Raw genomic sequence first — 22,080 nt, forward strand, 5'->3', positions numbered from 1 at the left:
CAGTGACCCCCAGTACAACAGTGACCCCCTATCTGACAGGACAGTGACCCCCAGTACAATAGTGACCCCCACAGGACAGTGACCCCCAGAACACCAGTGACCCCCTATCTGACAGGACAGTGACCCCCAGTACAATAGTGACCCCCACAGGGCAGTTTACCTCCCATACACCGGTGACCGCCTCTTCTCTCTCGGGTACCTAGTAGCTACGCAGCTTCGTTTACTCACAAAATTCTCAGGTCGGCGCTTCGTGTCTCATCCAATCAGCGTCATCTGTGTAGTTTAGGGGCGGCACTAGACTGAATATCGAGCAGCGATTGGTTCTCCGCACACAAGCAGGTGATTGGCTGAAGAAGCGCGGGAACAGACGGCGTGAGAGAGTCCCAAACATCAAACCTGAGGTGACCGGGTACAGTGCGCGCAGTGATCCTGCTCTCCTCACCTGTGACCGCTCTACTGGCCGCCATATTACGGGACAAGGTGAGACGGGACAGCGGCTGACACTACACGGGTTACGGGGCAGTCTATGGAGCAATCCCAGCCTGGCTCCTGTCACTGATCCCACGCTCTGACTGCTTGCTACAGGCTGCGGGGAATCGTCTCAGAACTCGGAGAAATCAACGGAGGGGGGAGGGGGGGTTACCGATCTGGGGACGCCCACTAGGGGGGAGGGGGTCTGATTGTTTCAAATCAAAAAAGCTTTATTGGCACGTCCGAATAGATATTTGGTATTGCCAAAGCTGGTAAAGGGGTGGGGCGGGAGGAGTTGGATTCGGGGGGATGGGGGTGGGGCGCGTGTATTGGGATAAATATAACAGTCCGTGGAGTCTCATCTTCCTCTTAGTTGGTGACCGCTATATGGGGAGGTGGGGGTGGGGTGGGTGTATTGGGATAAATATAACAGTCCGTGGAGTCTCATCTTCCTCTTAGTTGGTGACTGCTATATGGGGAGGTGGGGGTGGGGTGGGGCCGGTGTATTGGGATAAATATAACAGTCCGTGGAGTCTCATCTTCCTCTTAGTTGGTGACCGCTATATGGGGAGGTGGGGGTGGGGTGGGTGTATTGGGATAAATATAACAGTCCGTGGAGTCTCATCTTCCTCTTCGTTGGTGACTGCTATATGGGGAGGTGGGGGTGGGGCGCGTGTATTGGGATAAATATAACAGTCCGTGGAGTCTCATCTTCCTCTTAGTTGGTGACCGCTATATGGGGAGGTGGGGGTGGGGTGGGTGTATTGGGATAAATATAACAGTCCGTGGAGTCTCATCTTCCTCTTAGTTGGTGACTGCTATATGGGGAGGTGGGGGTGGGGCGCGTGTATTGGGATAAATATAACAGTCCGTGGAGTCTCATCTTCCTCTTAGTTGGTGACCGCTATATGGGGAGGTGGGGGTGGGGTGGGTGTATTGGGATAAATATAACAGTCCGTGGAGTCTCATCTTCCTCTTAGTTGGTGACTGCTATATGGGGAGGTGGGGGTGGGGTGGGGCCGGTGTATTGGGATAAATATAACAGTCCGTGGAGTCTCATCTTCCTCTTAGTTGGTGACCGCTATATGGGGAGGTGGGGGTGGGGTGGGTGTATTGGGATAAATATAACAGTCCGTGGAGTCTCATCTTCCTCTTCGTTGGTGACTGCTATATGGGGAGGTGGGGGTGGGGCGCGTGTATTGGGATAAATATAACAGTCCGTGGAGTCTCATCTTCCTCTTAGTTGGTGACCGCTATATGGGGAGGTGGGGGTGGGGTGGGTGTATTGGGATAAATATAACAGTCCGTGGAGTCTCATCTTCCTCTTAGTTGGTGACTGCTATATGGGGAGGTGGGGTGGGGCCGGTGTATTGGGATAAATATAACAGTCCGTGGAGTCTCATCTTCCTCTTAGTTGGTGACCGCTATATGGGGAGGTGGGGGTGGGGTGGGTGTATTGGGATAAATATAACAGTCCGTGGAGTCTCATCTTCCTCTTCGTTGGTGACTGCTATATGGGGAGGTGGGGGTGGGGCGCGTGTATTGGGATAAATATAACAGTCCGTGGAGTCTCATCTTCCTCTTAGTTGGTGACCGCTATATGGGGAGGTGGGGGTGGGGTGGGTGTATTGGGATAAATATAACAGTCCGTGGAGTCTCATCTTCCTCTTAGTTGGTGACTGCTATATGGGGAGGTGGGGGTGGGGTGGGGCCGGTGTATTGGGATAAATATAACAGTCCGTGGAGTCTCATCTTCCTCTTAGTTGGTGTCTGCTATATGGGGAGGTGGGGTGGGTGTATTGGGATAAATATAACAGTCCGTGGAGTCTCATCTTCCTCTTAGTTGGTGACTGCTATATGGGGAGGTGGGGTGGGGGTGGGGCGGGTGTATTGGGATAAATATAACAGTCCGTGGAGTCTCATCTTCCTCTTAGTTGGTGACCGCTATATGGGGAGGTGGGGTGGGGGTGGGGCGGGTGTATTGGGATAAATATAACAGTCCGTGGAGTCTCATCTTCCTCTTCGTTGGTGACTGCTATATGGGGAGGTGGGGGTGGGGTGGGGCCGGTGTATTGGGATAAATATAACAGTCCGTGGAGTCTCATCTTCCTCTTAGTTGGTGACTGCTATATGGGGAGGTGGGGTGGGGCCGGTGTATTGGGATAAATATAACAGTCCATGGAGTCTCATCTTCCTCTGGTTTGGTGACAGCTGGACACGTATTGGGCAGCGATCTCCACAGTGGCCTCTTCTTCTCCCAGTAGGATGTAGAGTTTCCTCGTCTCCCAGTCTGGGATGTGGGCAGAGAGTCTTTGGTAGTAGACGGCCCTCACAGCTGAGTATTTGGTGCAGTGTAGCAGGAAGTGGGTCTGGTCTTCTAGGACCCCCTGGTCACAGTGCTGGCACAGTCTCTTCTCCCGTGGCTTGTACGTCTGCCTGTATCGCCCCGTCTCTATCTCTAGGTTGTGGGCGCTCAGTCTGTACCGGCTCAGGGTCTGTCTGTGCTTGGGGTGGCGTATTCTCTCCAGGTAGGTGGCCATGGTGTAGTCCCTTTGTAGGGATTGGTACACATTGGTGAGTTTCTTGGAGTTATTTATTTCGTTTCTCCATTCTTCAATGTACCGCTCTCTGTTTGCCTCTGTGGTCGCCTTTATTTCGGCCTTGGTTATCATCTGTTGGTGTTTTTGGTTTGGTGGTTGGCTGCTGTTTGGTTGGTGAGTGTCTGGTTTGCTCCGGTGGCTTAGCCATGCTTGGTGGTGGTAGGAGTCGCTCCCCTGGATGTGTGCCTGGAAAGCTAGCGCCCTCTTCTGTATGGTGAGCCATAGGGGGAGTCTGCCTAGCTCTGCCCTGCAGGCCATGTTGGAGGTGTTGCGATGGACATGGAGCAGGTATTTGCAGAACTCCAGGTGGAAGTTCTCTGTTGGGCTGGAATCCCACTGTGACTGGTCTGGGTAGGTGGCTGGGCCCCAAACCTCACTGCCATAGAGAAGGATCGGGGAGATGACAGCGTCAAATCTCTTCAGCCAGACCCTCACCGGTGGTTTGAGGTGGTACAGTTGTCTTCTGATGGCGTAGAAGGTTCTGCAGGCTTTTGCTTTCAGGGTTTCTATTGCTGCTTTGAAGCTTCCTGATTGGCTGAGCTCCAGCCCCAGGTAGGTGTAGCTGTTGGTTTTCTCCAGTGTGGAGCCGTTCAGTGTGAATTGTGGGGTGGTGGAGGCTTTATTGTGGCCCTTCTTCTGAAATACCATGACTTTGGTCTTCTTCTGGTTGATGGGTAGGGCCCATGTGGTGCTGAATTTTTCCAGCACTGACAGGCTTTCTTGGAGGTCTTTCTCGGTGGGGGCCAGGAGTAGGAGGTCATCGGCGTATAGCAGGAACTTCACCTCTCGGTTGTTCAGGGTGAGGCCTGGGGTTGGTGAGGCCTCCAGGGCTGTAGCCAGTTCATTGATATAGATGTTGAAGAGCGTTGGGCTCAGGCTACAGCCTTGTCTGACCCCTCGGGCCTGTTGGAAGTATGCTGTCCTTTTCCCATTCACCTTCACACTGCACTGGTTTCCGGTGTAGGAGCTCTTGATGACGTCGTACGTTCTTCCTCCTATTTCTCTCTCTCTCTGCTGGGCTGCTCCGTGTCCCTCTTCCTTTCTTATTAGAGATCGCAAATTGCTTGCTTAGACAGGAGGGGGGGGGGACACTTTGGAGCTCTATATCTTTGGACTGCCTCAACATATCTTGATGCTTTCAATTGCATTTTAAAGAGGAGAATCCCATCTTTAAAATATCAAGATCTCGATGATTGGATGTACAGTTTTGGAGCAATTCACTGTTGAAACGCTGTTGGGAATTGAGATCTGCAGTTGGATCTCAATGCCAAATAGTGTTTTCAACAGTGAATCGTTCCAAGACTGTAAGTAAAATCATCAAGTTCCTGGTATCATTTTAAAGATGAGTTTCTTCTTTAAAATGCATTTTAAAGCATCAAGATATGTTGATGCAGTCCAGAGATATCGGCATTAGTAGGGAGGACGTAGTAACTACGTCCTCCGCTACTGAAGTGCCACCTTGGGAGCATGTACAGTGTACGTGCCTGGCGATGAAAGGGTTAAAGGACGCTGGTACCTCACTATTATTATGTCCTCATAGCTTGTCGCCCTCTTATTCCAGGGAGAAGACTGTGATGAATGGTAAACGGCGACAGACAAAGTCAGAGAACCAAGAGGAGTATGGCGGAGCCTCTAGTGTGTACCCCTCCATTGTTCCCCCCCCCCCCCCGCTCATGTACATGATGTATGACAGATGTGTGTATAGTAGTATACCCTGATCGCTCCTCCCTCCACATATCTCTGCTCCGCACATACAGTGTTGGCCAAAAGTATTGGCCCCCCTGCAATTCTGTCAGATAATTCTCCGTTTCTTCCAGATAATGATTACAATCACAAATTCTTTGGTATTTTCTTCATTTAATTTGTCTTCAATGGAAAACCACAAAAAGAATTGTCAAAAAGCCAAATTGGATATAATTCCACAACAAACATAAAAAGGGGGTGGACAAAAGTATTGGCACTGTTTGAAAAATCATGTGATGCGTCTGTAATTTGTGTGATTAACAGCACCTGTTACTTCCCTGAGGCACCTAACAGGTGGTGGCAATAACTAAATCACACTTGCAGCCGGTTGAAATGGATTAAAGTTGCCTCCACCTCTGTCCTGTGTCCTTGTGTGACCACATTGAGCATGGAGAAAAGAAAGAAGACCAAAGAACTGTCTGAGGACTTGAAAAGCAAAATTGTGAGGAAGCCTGAGCAATCTCAAGGCTACAAGTCCATCTCCAAAGCCCTGAATGTTCCTGTGTCTACCGTGCGCAGTGTCATCAAGAAGTGTAAAGCCCATGGCCCTGTGGCTAACCTCCCTAGATGTGGACGCAAAAGAAACATTGACCAGAGATTTCACCGCAAGATTGTGCGGATGGCGGATAAAGAACCGCGACTAACATCCAAACAAGTCCAAGCTGCCCTGCAGTCCGAGGGTACAACAGTGTCACCCCGTACTATCCAGCGTCAGCGTCTGAATGAGAAGGGACTGTATGGGAGGAGACCCAGGAAGACCCCACTTCTTACCCACAGACAGAAGCCAGGCTGGAGTTTGCCAAAACTTACCTGAGAAAGCCAAAACCGTTCTGGAAGAATGTTCTCTGGTCAGAGGAGACAAAAGTAGGAGAAGGCCTCAACATAGAGATTATAGGGAAAAAGAGAAGAAGACGCCCCCTACAGTCAGACATGGCGGAGGTCCCTGATGGTTTGAGGTTGCTTTGCTGCCTCTGGCACTGGACTGCTTGACCATGTGCATGGCATTATGAAGTCTGAAGACGACCAACACATTGTGCAGCATCATGTAGGGCCCAGTGTGAGAAAGCTGGGTCTCCCTCAGAGGTCAGGGCTCTTCCAGCAGGACAAGGACCCAAAACACACTTCAGGTCAGCACTAGAAAATGGTGGTGAGAGAAAGCCCTGGAGACTTGTAAAGTGGCAGCAATGAGTCCAGCCCTGAATCCCATAGAACACCTGTGGGGGAGGGGGAGAGATCTCTTGGTGGCAGTTTGGAGAAGGCCCCCTTCACATCTCAGGGGGGACCGCGAGCAGTTTGGCAAAGAAGAAGGGTCTAAGATTCCAGCAGAGCCTTGTAAGAAACTCATTGCTGGTTAGCGGAAGCGGTTGTGCGCAGTTATTGTGTCTAAAGGTTGTGCGACCAAGTATTAGGCTGAGGGCGCCAATACTTCTGTCCGCACCAGTTCTGGGGTTTTGTGTAAAATGATCAATGATGTGACTTTATTTTCATTCTCTTTTGTGTTTTTTCATTGCAAGTAAAATAAATGAAAATATTACCAAAGAGTTTGTGCTGTGTAATCATTATCTGGGGGACAGCGAGGATTATCTGACAGGACTGCAGGGGGCGATACTTATACTGTATATACCCTGTGTCACTTATATACTATATAAGAGTTTGTGCTGTGTAATCATTATCTGGGGACAGCGAGGATTATCTGACAGGACTGCAGGGGGCGATACTTATACTGTATATACCCTGTGTCACTTATATACTATATAAGAGTCTGTGCTGTGTAATCATTATCTGGGGACAGCGAGGATTATCTGACAGGACTGCAGGGGGCGATACTTATACTGTATATACCCTGTGTCACTTATATACTATATAAGAGTCTGTGCTGTGTAATCATTATCTGGGGAGAGCGAGGATTATCTGACAGGACTGCAGGGGCGATACTTATACTGTATATACCCTGTGTCACTTATATACTATATAAGAGTCTGTGCTGTGTAATCATTATCTGGGGACAGCGAGGATTATCTGACAGGACTGCAGGGGGCGATACTTATACTGTATATACCCTGTGTCACTTATATACTATATAAGAGTCTGTGCTGTGTAATCATTATCTGGGGGACAGCGAGGATTATCTGACAGGACTGCAGGGGGCGATACTTATACTGTATATACCCTGTGTCACTTATATACTATATAAGAGTCTGTGCTGTGTAATCATTATCTGGGGGACAGCGAGGATTATCTGACAGGACTGCAGGGGGCCAATACTTTTGACCAACACTGTATATCCCTCTTCTGCTGTGTAGGTGGATGATGTATAACACAGGAGTACATGGAGGAGTATGGCGGAGCCTCCGTTGTATCCCCCCCCCCACTCATGTAGATGATATATAACACAGGAGTATATGGAGGAGTATGGCGGAGCCTCCGTTGTATCCCCCCCCCCACTCATGTAGATGATATATAACACAGGAGTATATGGAGGAGTATGGTGGAGCCTCTGGTCAGTAGAGGTTGATACTCTTGTCCTCCCTGGTGACCAGCCTGCCCATAGGCTTCAGGATGGGGGAGTATATAAGGTATATACTGTGGCAGAACTGCCTGACTCTCTGTTTTGCTGTTTTATAGAGATTAAGAAGCGACGGGTGAGCAGTAGAAAGGTGAAGCCTCAGGATACGGCTCGGGTCACTGACAACCTATTCACACAGCTACTGAAGTCTGCGGGAGTCGGCCTCAAATCTGGAGAACAGCAGAATGAACTTGGTACAGAGGAGAAACTGTGTCCTCCATGTCTGCTCTCCACCCCCAGAAAATGCTAGAAAACGTGTGTGGGGCTGCGTTACTGTGCAATCCCTGGGGAGGTTGTAGGAAACACTTTGTGTCTGGCGTCTCACTGTGTCTATGCCAGTAACAGGATTGTGTAAGATACACAGTACAGACCAATAGTTTGGCCGCCCCTTCTCATTCGCAGAGTTTTCTGTATTTCCATAACTCTGACAATTGTAGATGACACTGAAGTCAGACATGTGGGATTATAGACTTACAAAACAGTGGGACACAACTGACAATCTGTCTTCTATTCTTGCATACTTTTTGCTTTGATTCCTGCTTTGCATTCTCTTGATGAGCTCCATGAGGTAGTCACCGGGAATGGTCTTCCAGCAGTCTTGAAGGAGTTCCCAGAGATGCTTAGCACTTGTTGGCCCCTTTGCCTTCACTCTGCGGTCCAGCTCACCCCAAACCATCTGGATTGGGTTCAGGTCTGGTGACTGTGGAGGCCGGGTCATCTGGTGTAGCCCCCCATCACTCTCCTTCTTGGTCACAGCCTGGAGGTGTTTGGGGTCATTGTCCGGATGGAATAGCATGATGCTGTGGTAGCCATGCTGGTTCAGTATAAATCCCCAACAGTGTCCCCAGCTTGGCCCCCCCCCAACACCATCACACCTCCTCCTCCAGGCTTTACGGTGGGAACCAGCCATGTAGAGTCCATCTGTTCACCAAAGACATGCTGATTGGAACCAAAGATCTCACGTTAGGACTCCTCAGACCTTGGCACAGATTCCCACTGGTCTAATGTCCATTCCTTGTGGTCTCTTCTGCTTGTTGCCGGTCCTTAGCAGTGGTTTTCTAGCAGCTATTTTACCATGAAGGCGGCGGCTGCACAAAGTCTCCTCTTACCAGTTGTTGTAGAGATGTGTCTGCTGCTAGAACTCTGTGTGGCATTGACCTGCTCTCTAATCTGAGCTGCTGCTAACCTGCGATTTCTGAGGCTGGTGACTTGGATGAACTTATCCTCCGCAGCAGAGATGACTCTTGGTCTTCCTTTCCTGGGGTAGTCCTTATCCTCCGCAGCAGAGGTGACTCTTGGTCTTCCTTTCTGGGGGCGGTCCTCATCCTCCGCAGCAGAGATGACTCTTGGTCTTCCTTTCCTGGGGTAGTTCTTATCCTCCGCAGCAGAGGTGACTCTTGGTCTTCCTTTCTGGGGGCGGTCCTTATCCTCCGCAGCAGAGGTGACTCTTGGTCTTCCTTTCCTGGGGCTGTCCTCATGTCAGCCAGTTTCTTTGTAGCGCTTGATGGTTTTTGCAACTGCACTAGGGGACACTTTCAAAGTTTTCCCAAGTTTTCGGACTGACTGACCTTCATGTCTTACAGTAATGATGGCCACTGTTTTTTCTTTACTTAGCTGCTCTTTTCTTGCCATAATACAAATTCTAAGAGTCTATTCAGTCGGACTATCAGCTGTGTATCCTGTACCTGACTTCTGCACAACACAACTGATGGTCCCAACCCCATTTATAAGGCAAGAAATCCCACTTATTACACCTGACAGCATGGCAGACCTGTGAAGTGAGAACCATTCCCGGTGACTACCTCATGGAGCTCAGCAAGAGAATACCAAGAGTGTGCAAAGCAGGAATCAGAGCAAAAGGGAGTGAGAATAGAAGACAGATTGTCAGTTGTGTCCCACTGTTTGGTAAGTCTATAATCCCACATGTCTGACTTCAGTGTCATCTACAATTGTCAGAGTTATGGAGATACAGAAAACTCTGCGAGTGAGAAGGGGCGGCCAATCTATTGGTCTGTACTGTATGTATATATAATATATATTAGTGACCACCAGAAATGACACAGGGTGCAGCAGGACAATGGGAGGGACAAACAGAGAGGGGAACAGATCAAGATGATGACAAAAAATGGTGAGAAGGGGACCTCAGAACTTGGAAATTGTGCAATTCTGGCTATGATGTATGGGTGTGCTGAGCCTTATGGGTGGTATAATGGAGTGCGGAGCGCCTAAAGGTGATTACTGGGAATATAGGAGACGCGCGTACACACTGACTACTTTGAGAGTTGGGCTGCCGGTGTACGGTATAATCTCACATCCTTGGCAGTATATTGTTCAAATGGAAATTGACCTAAGGTGTGAAATTGAAAGTCTTCATCATGTGAATGAAACCCGTTACTTGTGCACAAGGCCTAAGGCGCTATTCACACCAGAGTGTTGTGCTCCAGCCGCTCAGGCTCAGTTCACACAGCGCTCTTCAGCCCGGGGCCTAGACATGTTTCTTAGACTTGACACAATCATGTGAATACAGTCTTAAGTCTTTATTAGGGCTCGTTCACACGGGGGGCAGTGGGACGGATTTTGGCACTGAGAGTGATGCAGCTCACCGCGTCACTCTCGGGTCAAAACTCGCCTGCCACAACTGTCGCGGTTTTCCCCTCTGGAGTCAGCTCAAATGAATGGGCCGACGCCAGAGGTTGCTGCCGCCAGGTGGAGGCTGAGCCGCGGAATCCGCCTGAAGAAAGGACAACTCGCTTCTTTCTTCTGCTAGCGGCAACACGCAGCCTGGCGGCCTCCGCCTCCATGCCCCTGTGTGAACTAGCCCTTAAAATTGCTTATGGATGTAAATTTGGCTCTGAATTTCTTCTGGCTCCGATGGCCCCTCGGGTGTGACTGAACCGTGTGCGTTGCGCTCTCTTCTCTGGAACCCTCTGAGATGAATTTTTCCTTTCTGTTTTTTTTTTCCCTTTTAGCTGTGGATCAAAGAGTTTTTCAAAAGACTCTGCGACAAGAACTCCAGAAACACGAGCGATATCCAGACGTGAGTGCGGGGAAAGAAGTAGGCTGTCCAGTGAAATGTGTTCTAGGTGTATGATGGAGGAGCGTGTTCTAGGTGTATGATGGAGGAGCGTGTTCTAGGTGTATGATACAGCAGGGTGTTCTAGGTGTATGATACAGCAGGGTGTTCTAGGTGTATGATGGAGGAGGGTGTTCTAGGTGTATGATACAGCAGGGTGTTCTAGGTGTATGATACAGCAGGGTGTTCTAGGTGTATGATGGAGGAGGGTGTTCTAGGTGTATGATGGAGGAGGGTGTTCTAGGTGTATGATGGAGGAGGGTGTTCTAGGTGTATGATGGAGGAGCGTGTTCTAGGTGTATGATGGAGGAGCGTGTTCTAGGTGTATGATGGAGGAGCGTGTTCTAGGTGTATGATACAGCAGGGTGTTCTAGGTGTATGATACAGCAGGGTGTTCTAGGTGTATGATACAGCAGGGTGTTCTAGGTGTATGATACAGCAGGGTGTTCTAGGTGTATGATGGAGGAGGGTGTTCTAGGTGTATGATGGAGGAGGGTGTTCTAGGTGTGTGATACAGCAGGGTGTTCTAGGTGTATGATGGAGGAGGGTGTTCTAGGTGTGTGATACAGCAGGGTGTTCTAGGTGTATGATGGAGGAGGGTGTTCTAGGTGTATGATGGAGGAGGGTGTTCTAGGTGTATGATGGAGGAGGGTGTTCTAGGTGTATGATACAGGAGGGTGTTCTAGGTGTATGATACAGGAGGTTGTTCTAGGTGTATGATATAGGAGGTTGTTCTAGGTGTATGATACAGGAGGGTGTTCTAGGTGTATGATACAGGAGGGTGTTCTAGGTGTATGATATAGGAGGTTGTTCTAGGTGTATGATATAGGAGGTTGTTCTAGGTGTATGATATAGGAGGTTGTTCTAGGTGTATGATACAGCAGGGTGTTCTAGGTGTATGATACAGCAGGGTGTTCTAGGTGTATGATACAGCAGGGTGTTCTAGGTGTATGATACAGGAGGGTGTTCTAGGTGTATGATATAGGAGGTTGTTCTAGGTGTATGATATAGGAGGTTGTTCTAGGTGTATGATACAGCAGGGTGTTCTAGGTGTATGGAGATAGGAGTTATAGGACGGCTATTGTACGTGCATACATACATGCTGCCTGGTAGAAGACTAACATGAGCTCAGTGCGTGCGTGGTGCCCATGTAATATGCTATATGTGATGTACCTGCGCTGTATATTCTAGAGCAGGGGTTCTCAACCTGTCTAATGCTGTGATCCCGCAATACAGTTCCTCATGTTGCGGTGACCCCAAACCAAAAAAATAACTTTGGCTACTTGATAACTGTAATTTAGCTCCAGTTCTGATTCAGAATGTAAATACCTGATATGCATTATGTATTCTCATTGCTACAAATCAACCATCATTTAAACTTAGGCACACCTCCCATCTACTGAAGACCAGAAAGAGGGATAAAATCTGCGCCGCGGCAAATCTAGCTCCGCCTACTTTTGTGTTGACTCCGCCCATTCTCATTCATTTTTCATGTGCTCCACACAATATAATTCTCCTACAGTCACCCATAAATTATATGTCCCCCCTCCATCTCTCCCCCAATTTCATATACACCCTTCATCTGCCCCAGTACCAGCCGTTCTCCCCCCTTCATCTGCCCCAGTACCATGCCTTTCTCTCCTCCTTCATCTGCCCCAGTGCCATGCCGTTCTTCCCCCCTCATCTGCCCCAGTACCATGCCTTTCTCTCCTCCTTCATCTGCCCCAGTGCCATGCCGTTCTCCCCCCCTCATCTGCCCCGGTGCCATCCCTTTCTCTCCCCCTTCATCTGCCCCAGTGCCATGCCTTTCTCCCCCTTCATCTGCCCCAGTGCCATGCCTTTCTCTCCCCCTTCATCTGCCCCAGTGCCATGCCGTTCTCCCCCCCCCCCCTCCCTCATCTGCCCCGGTACCATCCCTTTCTCTCCCCCCTTCATATGCCCCAGTGCCATGCCTTTCCCCCCCCTTCGTCTGCCCCAGTGCCATGCCATCCTCCCCCCTTCATCTGCCCCGGTGCCATGCCGTTCTCCCCCCAGTTTCATGGGCCTCCTTCATTATGTATCAACTTAATGTTTAACAAAAAATAAAAAAAAAACCCACTTGTACTCACCTTCCACCCTCCCCCGCTGCTCTCTCCGCAGTCATCGGACGGATGATGCTATGATGTCTGCGCATGCGCGCAGGCATTTGGTTTGGATTGCACATCCATAACGGTGTGCGTTCCAGCTGAATAGCGCTGCTGAAACCGTAGCACGGCTTCTCAGCGGCTAAAGCCATCGGAAACATGTATTTTCCAATGGCTTTAGGTGACCCCTGTGTGACGTATCGCACCGTTCCACCCCGGCCTCTGGCCCCCAAGGCTCGAGGACTCCGGCCTCCACCTCAGCCACAGCTGCTGGCCCACCCGGCCTTTGCCACAGGCGGAAACCGCGATCGCCTTCCTAACTATACTGTCCCCTCCCACAAACCCAGAGAGAGGACCGGGCCTTATAGGATAATACGAGAAGAGCCTTCTAAAGTTTGAACGCTTTATTAACCCAAGATGGTCGATACTAGTCAGCCAATAAATATATATATATATATATATATATATACATATATATATATATATATATATATATATATATATGATATACCCTGGCGGTCACAAGCTTATACGGTTACAGAGAAGGTGGTTACAGTGTAGTGAGATAAAACAGATCAAAGAGATTCAAAGATTAGAAACAGTCCTTAGGCACCCGGTGATTCCGCAGCCAACGCATGGTACCCACAAGGCAGGAGATACAGTCCATGAAAGACTCTGGCGGGGGCACCCGCAGCCCCCCCCCCCCCATAGCATATAGCAATAAAGAGAGTTTTTCCATATTGGTGTAAAAAGTCCATAAATCCATGATCAGATGGGAGATACACCATATTCCTCATAATTCCATAAATCCATGATCAGATGGGAGATGCACCATATTCCTCATAAGTCCATAGTCCATGATCAGATGGGAGATACACCATATTCCTCATAATTCCATAAATCCATGATCAGATGGGAGATACACCATATTCCTCATAAGTCCATAGTCCATGATCAGATGGGAGATACACCATATTCCTCATAAGTCCATAGTCCATGATCAGATGGGAGATACACCATATTCCTCATAATTCCATAAGTCCATGATCAGATGGGAGATACACCATATTCCTCATAAGTCCATAGTCCATGATCAGATGGGAGATACACCATATTCCTCATAATTCCATAAATCCATGATCAGATGGGAGATGCACCATATTCCTCATAAGTCCATAGTCCATGATCAGATGGGAGATACACCATATTCCTCATAAGTCCATAGTCCATGATCAGATGGGAGTTACACCATATTCCTCATAATTCCATAAATCCATGATCAGATGGGAGATGCACCATATTCCTCATAAGTCCATAGTCCATGATCAGATGGGAGATACACCATATTCCTCATAATTCCATAAATCCATGATCAGATGGGAGATGCACCATATTCCTCATAATTCCATAAGTCCATGATCAGATGGGAGATACACCATATTCCTCATAAGTCCATAGTCCATGATCAGATGGGAGTTACACCATATTCCTCATAATTCCATAAGTCCATGATCAGATGGGAGATACACCATATTCCTCATAAGTCCATAGTCCATGATCAGATGGGAGTTACACCATATTCCTCATAAGTCCATAGTCCATGATCAGATGGGAGATACACCATATTCCTCATAAGTCCATAGTCCATGATCAGATGGGAGATACACCATATTCCTCATAATTCCATAAGTCCATGATCAGATGGGAGATACACCATATTCCTCATAAGTCCATAGTCCATGATCAGATGGGAGTTACACCATATTCCTCATAATTCCATAAGTCCATGATCAGATGGGAGATACACCATATTCCTCATAAGTCCATAGTCCATGATCAGATGGGAGTTACACCATATTCCTCATAAGTCCATAGTCCATGATCAGATGGGAGATACACCATATTCCTCATAAGTCCATAGTCCATGATCAGATGGGAGTTACACCATATTCCTCATAAGTCCATAGTCCATGATCAGATGGGAGATACACCATATTCCTCATAATTCCATAAGTCCATGATCAGATGGGAGATACACCATATTCCTCATAAGTCCATAGTCCATGATCAGATGGGAGTTACACCATATTCCTCATAAGTCCATAGTCCATGATCAGATGGGAGATACACCATATTCCTCATAAGTCCATAGTCCATGATCAGATGGGAGATACACCATATTCCTCATAATTCCATAAGTCCATGATCAGATGGGAGATACACCATATTCCTCATAAGTCCATAGTCCATGATCAGATGGGAGATACACCATATTCCTCATAATTCCATAAGTCCATGATCAGATGGGAGATACACCATATTCCTCATAAGTCCATAGTCCATGATCAGATGGGAGTTACACCATATTCCTCATAAGTCCATAGTCCATGATCAGATGGGAGTTACACCATGTTCCTCATAAATCCATGATCAGATGGGAGTTACACCATATTCCTCATAAGTCCATGATCAGATGGGAGATACACCATATTCCTCATAAGTCCATGATCAGATGGGAGTTACACCATATTCCTCATAATTCCATAGTCCATAAGTCCATGATCAGATGGGAGTTACACCATATTCCTCATAATTCCATGATCAGATGGGAGATACACCATATTCCTCATAAGTCCATGATCAGATGGGAGATACACCATATTCCTCATAAGTCCATGATCAGATGGGAGATACACCATATTCCTCATAAGTCCATGATCAGATGGGAGTTACACCATATTCCTCATAATTCCATAGTCCATAAGTCCATGATCAGATGGGAGTTACACCATATTCCTCATAATTCCATGATCAGATGGGAGATACACCATATTCCTCATAAGTCCATGATCAGATGGGAGATACACCATATTCCTCATAATTCCATAAGTCCATGATCAGATGGGAGATGCACCATATTCCTCATAAGTCCATGATCAGATGGGAGATACACCATATTCCTCATAATTCCATAGTCCATAAGTCCATGATCAGATGGGAGATACACCATATTCCTCATAAGTCCATGATCAGATGGGAGTTACACCATATTCCTCATAAGTCCATGATCAGATGGGAGATACACCATATTCCTCATAATTCCATAAGTCCATTAGTGTTAAAGTAGTACCTGGCTCTCTTTCAAAGTCCCCCAGCCACATGGCATTCTTTGTCTCTCAGCACATGGGCCGCTTCTGCCCCGCCCTTCCCCCCAGCAAGGGGGGAGGGGGCCACACACAGAGCCTACTTGCTCACGTGTGTCCAGATGCAGGGTCAGAGGAGAAGAACAAGAACAGCAGAAGCTCCGCCCCAGGTCAATCTTATATTGACCCTGGGCTCCACCCTGAAATGACATCATCAGGGCTTTCGGCCCACCCTCTATCTTAGCAATCAAATAACTATAAATGGTCATCATTCCTCATCACATGATCATACGGTCAAACAAGTGGCATGTCTTTGCTCACAGCGAGTTCCCCAACACATTGACACCAACCATGATACCCCAATTACCGATGAGTAACAAGGACTAGCTCTCGGCTTTTCCCAGGCCCGTAGGCTTAAAGTTTTCGGGTTAAAACCGTGCGTCTCACTACTACGCACCGGAAGATGTAATTGTCGTAATGGTAGCATCTTCCCTCGGAGAGATTGTTATCAAACCCCTAGGACTCTTTGAAGTTATCTAGGGAGTCCGGTTGTCTGGTCACGTGTGTTAGGACCCTCAGAGCATGGACCAAAGATGGCCCCCTGCTAAGAATCAAGGAAGTTAGCATAGATATGTTACTGCCTAGGGTGAGACAATGGCTTTTGATCTTGGCAACTGGCCACCGATAATTAGATTTGGCCATTTTGGTCACTAGCCTTCACATCCTACTGAGATAACAAGATTCCTTAGCCGGCTGGTGACTTAAAAATGGCAAATCCAGACCAGATAAGTCATTCTCCAAGATAGACAGCTGAGGGTCAGTCAACACAATACAATACATAGGTAGTTATAAATATAGCTGAGAATCATGATTGACCCTGTGTTTTGGTGGTTCGACCCCCACGTTGAGAACCGCTGCTCTAGAGCTATGTGACTGTTCACTCAGATTATTCAGGAGTTTGTGGCTGGATTGGAATCTCACATTGAAGATCGGGATGGTTTCAGGAACTGTCTTCTGCCTTGTGGACGCAGCAGTGAGGATGAGGAGGGGAGGTGAGAGCAGTGTTGTCCCAGTGTGTGGGCGGGGCCAAGCTGCAGGTCATGTAATCTAATGGCGATCTCTCCGTTCCTTGCAGTAATCTGCTGATGAGCTCCTTCCAGGACAGTCTGATAAAGATCCTGCTGGGCATGGATATACTGCAGGTATGAGGGCAGGAGGGCACACTGTCTTCACTGGCTCTGTCCTGGGCACCCCATAGGGGGCATCAGCCAGTGCAAGAGCCACTCGCTGAGTAATATCCTACCTCCCCCCCCGGACCCAAGGGATCTTGGGATACTCAGAACCAAGAAGTAATGATGGAGCAGTGTGCTGCTAGTCTGCCGTGTGAGCCATGAAGCCGGACCTCAGAACATGGGCCTCAGAGATGCTCATTCTGAATTCAGGGGGAATTTAAAGGGGTTTTTCAGGGAATCTGGTTTCATATCTCTAGGACCTACCCTTCATAAGTTATGTACAAAAACAAATCTAGCCCCACTGACTTACACATCAAGGCCCTTCATCCTTCAGCACTTGCCATAGTGAGTGCTGTCCTCTTATGTCTGATAACAGAGAACAACAGTGAGTAAGTGTGGCAATCCTCCAATGCAGGTGTATGTCAGTGAGGCTATTACCTTAGGATTGCAGCCCTTCTCTGTTATCGCTCATTATCAGGAGATCGCAACACTCGCGTAACCGGGCTAAACCATGTCAAAGACAGAAGGACCACTCAATGATATGCAAAAGACAGGGAACCAATCACATGAGACACAGAGGATAGAGGAAGGAATATAACACATGTCAGTAACACACAGAGGATAGAAGAAGGAATATAACACATGTCAGTAACACACAGAGGAAGGAGTATAACACATGTCAGTAACACACAGAGGATAGAGGAAGGAATATAACACACGTCAGTAACACACAGAGGAAGGAATATAACACACGTCAGTAACACACAGAGGATAGAGGAAGGAATATAACACATGTCAGTAACACACAGAGGATAGAGGAAGGAATATAACACGTCAGTAACACACAGAGGATAGAGGAAGGAATATAACACATGTCAGTAACACACAGAGGATAGAGGAAGGAATATAACACGTCAGTAACACACAGAGGATAGAAGAAGGAATATAACACATGTCAGTAACACACAGAGGATAGAGGAAGGAATATAACACGTCAGTAACACACAGAGGATAGAAGAAGGAATATAACACATGTCAGTAACACACAGAGGAAGGAGTATAACACGTCAGTAACACACAGAGGATAGAGGAAGGAATATAACACACGTCAGTAACACACAGAGGAAGGAATATAACACATGTCAGTAACACACAGAGGATAGAGGAAGGAATATAACACATGTCAGTAACACACAGAGGATAGAGGAAGGAATATAGCACATGTCAGTAACACACAGAGGATAGAGGAAGGAATATAACACACGTCAGTAACACACAGAGGATAGAGGAAGGAATATAGCACATGTCAGTAACACACAGAGGATAGAGGAAGGAATATAGCACATGTCAGTAACACACAGAGGAAGGAATATAACACACGTCAGTAACACACAGAGGATAGAGGAAGGAATATAGCACATGTCAGTAACACACAGAAGATAGAGGAAGGAATATAACACATGTCAGTAACACACAGAGGATAGAGGAAGGAATATAGCACATGTCAGTAACACACAGAGGATAGAGGAAGGAATATAACACGTCAGTAACACACAGAGGATAGAGGAAGGAATATAACACATGTCAGTAACACACAGAGGATAGAGGAAGAAATATAACACACGTCAGTAACACACAGAGGATAGAGGAAGAAATATAACACACGTCAGTAACACACAGAGGATAGAGGAAGGAATATAACACATGTCAGTAACACACAGAGGATAGAAGAAGGAATATAACACATGTCAGTAACACACAGAGGAAGGAGTATAACACATGTCAGTAACACACAGAGGATAGAGGAAGGAATATAACACACGTCAGTAACACACAGAGGAAGGAATATAACACACGTCAGTAACACACAGAGGATAGAGGAAGGAATATAACACGTCAGTAACACACAGAGGATAGAGGAAGGAATATAACACGTCAGTAACACACAGAGGATAGAGGAAGGAATATAACACATGTCAGTAACACACAGAGGATAGAGGAAGGAATATAACACGTCAGTAACACACAGAGGATAGAAGAAGGAATATAACACATGTCAGTAACACACAGAGGATAGAGGAAGGAATATAACACGTCAGTAACACACAGAGGATAGAGGAAGGAATATAACACGTCAGTAACACACAGAGGATAGAGGAAGGAATATAACACATGTCAGTAACACACAGAGGATAGAGGAAGGAATATAACACGTCAGTAACACACAGAGGATAGAAGAAGGAATATAACACATGTCAGTAACACACAGAGGATAGAGGAAGGAATATAACACGTCAGTAACACACAGAGGATAGAAGAAGGAATATAACACATGTCAGTAACACACAGAGGAAGGAGTATAACACGTCAGTAACACACAGAGGATAGAGGAAGGAATATAACACACGTCAGTAACACACAGAGGAAGGAATATAACACATGTCAGTAACACACAGAGGATAGAGGAAGGAATATAACACATGTCAGTAACACACAGAGGATAGAGAAAGGAATATAGCACATGTCAGTAACACACAGAGGATAGAGGAAGGAATATAACACACGTCAGTAACACACAGAGGATAGAGGAAGGAATATAGCACATGTCAGTAACACACAGAGGATAGAGGAAGGAATATAACACACGTCAGTAACACACAGAGGATAGAGGAAGAAATATAACACACGTCAGTAACACACAGAGGATAGAAGAAGGAATATAACACATGTCAGTAACACACAGAGGATAGAGGAAGGAATATAGCACATGTCAGTAACACACAGAGGAAGGAATATAACACACGTCAGTAACACACAGAGGATAGAGGAAGGAATATAACACATGTCAGTAACACACAGAGGATAGAGGAAGGAATATAGCACATGTCAGTAACACACAGAGGATAGAGGAAGGAATATAACACACGTCAGTAACACACAGAGGATAGAGGAAGAAATATAACACACGTCAGTAACACACAGAGGATAGAGGAAGGAATATAACACATGTCAGTAACACACAGAGGAAGGAGTATAACACGTCAGTAACACACAGAGGATAGAGGAAGGAATATAACACATGTCAGTAACACACAGAGGATAGAGGAAGGAATATAACACATGTCAGTAACACACAGAGGATAGAAGAAGGAATATAACACATGTCAGTAACACACAGAGGAAGGAGTATAACACGTCAGTAACACACAGAGGATAGAGGAAGGAATATAACACATGTCAGTAACACACAGAGGATAGAGGAAGGAATATAACACATGTCAGTAACACACAGAGGATAGAAGAAGGAATATAACACATGTCAGTAACACACAGAGGAAGGAGTATAACACATGTCAGTAACACACAGAGGATAGAGGAAGGAATATAACACACGTCAGTAACACAGAGGATAGAGGAAGGAATATAACACATGTCAGTAACACACAGAGGATAGAAGAAGGAATATAACACACGTCAGTAACACACAGAGGATAGAGGAAGGAATATAGCACATGTCAGTAACACACAGAGGAAGGAATATAACACATGTCAGTAACACACAGAGGATAGAGGAAGGAATATAACACATGTCAGTAACACACAGGATAGAGGAAGGAATATAACACATGTCAGTAACACACAGAGGATAGAGGAAGGAATATAACACATGTCAGTAACACACAGAGGATAGAGGAAGGAATATAACACATGTCAGTAACACACAGAGGATAGAGGAAGGAATATAACACATGTCAGTAACACACAGAGGATAGAGGAAGGAATATAACACACGTCAGTAACACACAGAGGATAGAGGAAGGAATATAACACACGTCAGTAACACACAGAGGATAGAGGAAGGAATATAACACACGTCAGTAACACACAGAGGATAGAGTAAGGAATATAACACGTCAGTAACACACAGAGGATAGAGGAAGGAATATATCACATGTCAGTAACACACAGAGGATAGAGGAAGGAATATAACACATGTCAGTAACACAGAGGATAGAGGAAGGAATATAACACACGTCAGTAACACACAGGATAGAGGAAGGAATATAACACATGTCAGTAACACACAGGATAGAGGAAGGAATATAACACATGTCAGTAACACATAGAGGAAGGAATATAACACATGTCAGTAACACACAGGATAGAGGAAGGAATATAACACATGTCAGTAACACACAGAGGATAGAGGAAGGAATATAACACATGTCAGTAACACACAGAGGATAGAGGAAGGAATATAACACATGTCAGTAACACACAGAGGATAGAGGAAGGAATATAACACATGTCAGTAACACAGAGGATAGAGGAAGGAATATAACACATGTCAGTAACACACAGAGGATAGAGGAAGGAATATAACACACGTCAGTAACACACAGAGGATAGAGGAAGGAATATAACACACGTCAGTGACACACAGGATAGTGGAAGGAATATAACACGTCAGTAACACACAGAGGATAGAGGAAGGAATATAACACGTCAGTAACACACAGGATAGAGGAAGGAATATAACACACGTCAGTAACACACAGAGGATAGAGGAAGGACTATAACACGTCAGTAACACACAGAGGATAGAGGAAGGAATATAACACGTCAGTAACACACAGGATAGAGGAAGGAATATAACACACGTCAGTAACACACAGAGGATAGAGGAAGGACTATAACACGTCAGTAACACACAGAGGATAGAGGAAGGAATATAGCACACGTCAGTAACACACAGAGGATAGAGGAAGGAATATAACACACGTCAGTAACACACAGAGGATAGAGTAAGGAATATAACACGTCAGTAACACACAGAGGATAGAGGAAGGAATATAACACACGTCAGTGACACACAGGATAGTGGAAGGAATATAACACGTCAGTAACACACAGAGGATAGAGGAAGGAATATAACACGTCAGTAACACACAGGATAGAGGAAGGAATATAACACATGTCAGTAACACACACATGATAGAGGAAGGAATATAACACACGTCAGTAACACACAGAGGATAGAGGAAGGAATATAACACACGTCAGTAACACACAGAGGATAGAGGAAGGAATATAACACGTCAGTAACACACAGAGGATAGAGGAAGGAA

General features: G+C 46.5%; 1 protein-coding gene across 1 annotated transcript in view; it reads left to right on the top strand.

Annotated features, from left to right (window-relative positions):
• Nucleotides 1–4,561: 4,561 nt before the first annotated feature.
• FANCD2 (FA complementation group D2) overlaps nt 4,562–22,080 on the top strand; it is a 64,636-nt gene continuing 47,117 nt past the window's right edge. The window contains exons 1-5 of the mRNA XM_075261653.1: nt 4,562–4,706; nt 7,440–7,574; nt 10,350–10,417; nt 16,665–16,771; nt 16,855–16,921. Coding sequence (XP_075117754.1) covers nt 4,562–4,706; nt 7,440–7,574; nt 10,350–10,417; nt 16,665–16,771; nt 16,855–16,921 — 522 coding nt within the window. The remainder of the gene's footprint in view (nt 4,707–7,439; nt 7,575–10,349; nt 10,418–16,664; nt 16,772–16,854; nt 16,922–22,080) is intronic.

This window comes from Leptodactylus fuscus, unplaced genomic scaffold (assembly GCF_031893055.1).
Source record: "Leptodactylus fuscus isolate aLepFus1 unplaced genomic scaffold, aLepFus1.hap2 HAP2_SCAFFOLD_246, whole genome shotgun sequence".
Lineage (NCBI taxonomy): Eukaryota > Metazoa > Chordata > Amphibia > Anura > Leptodactylidae > Leptodactylus > Leptodactylus fuscus.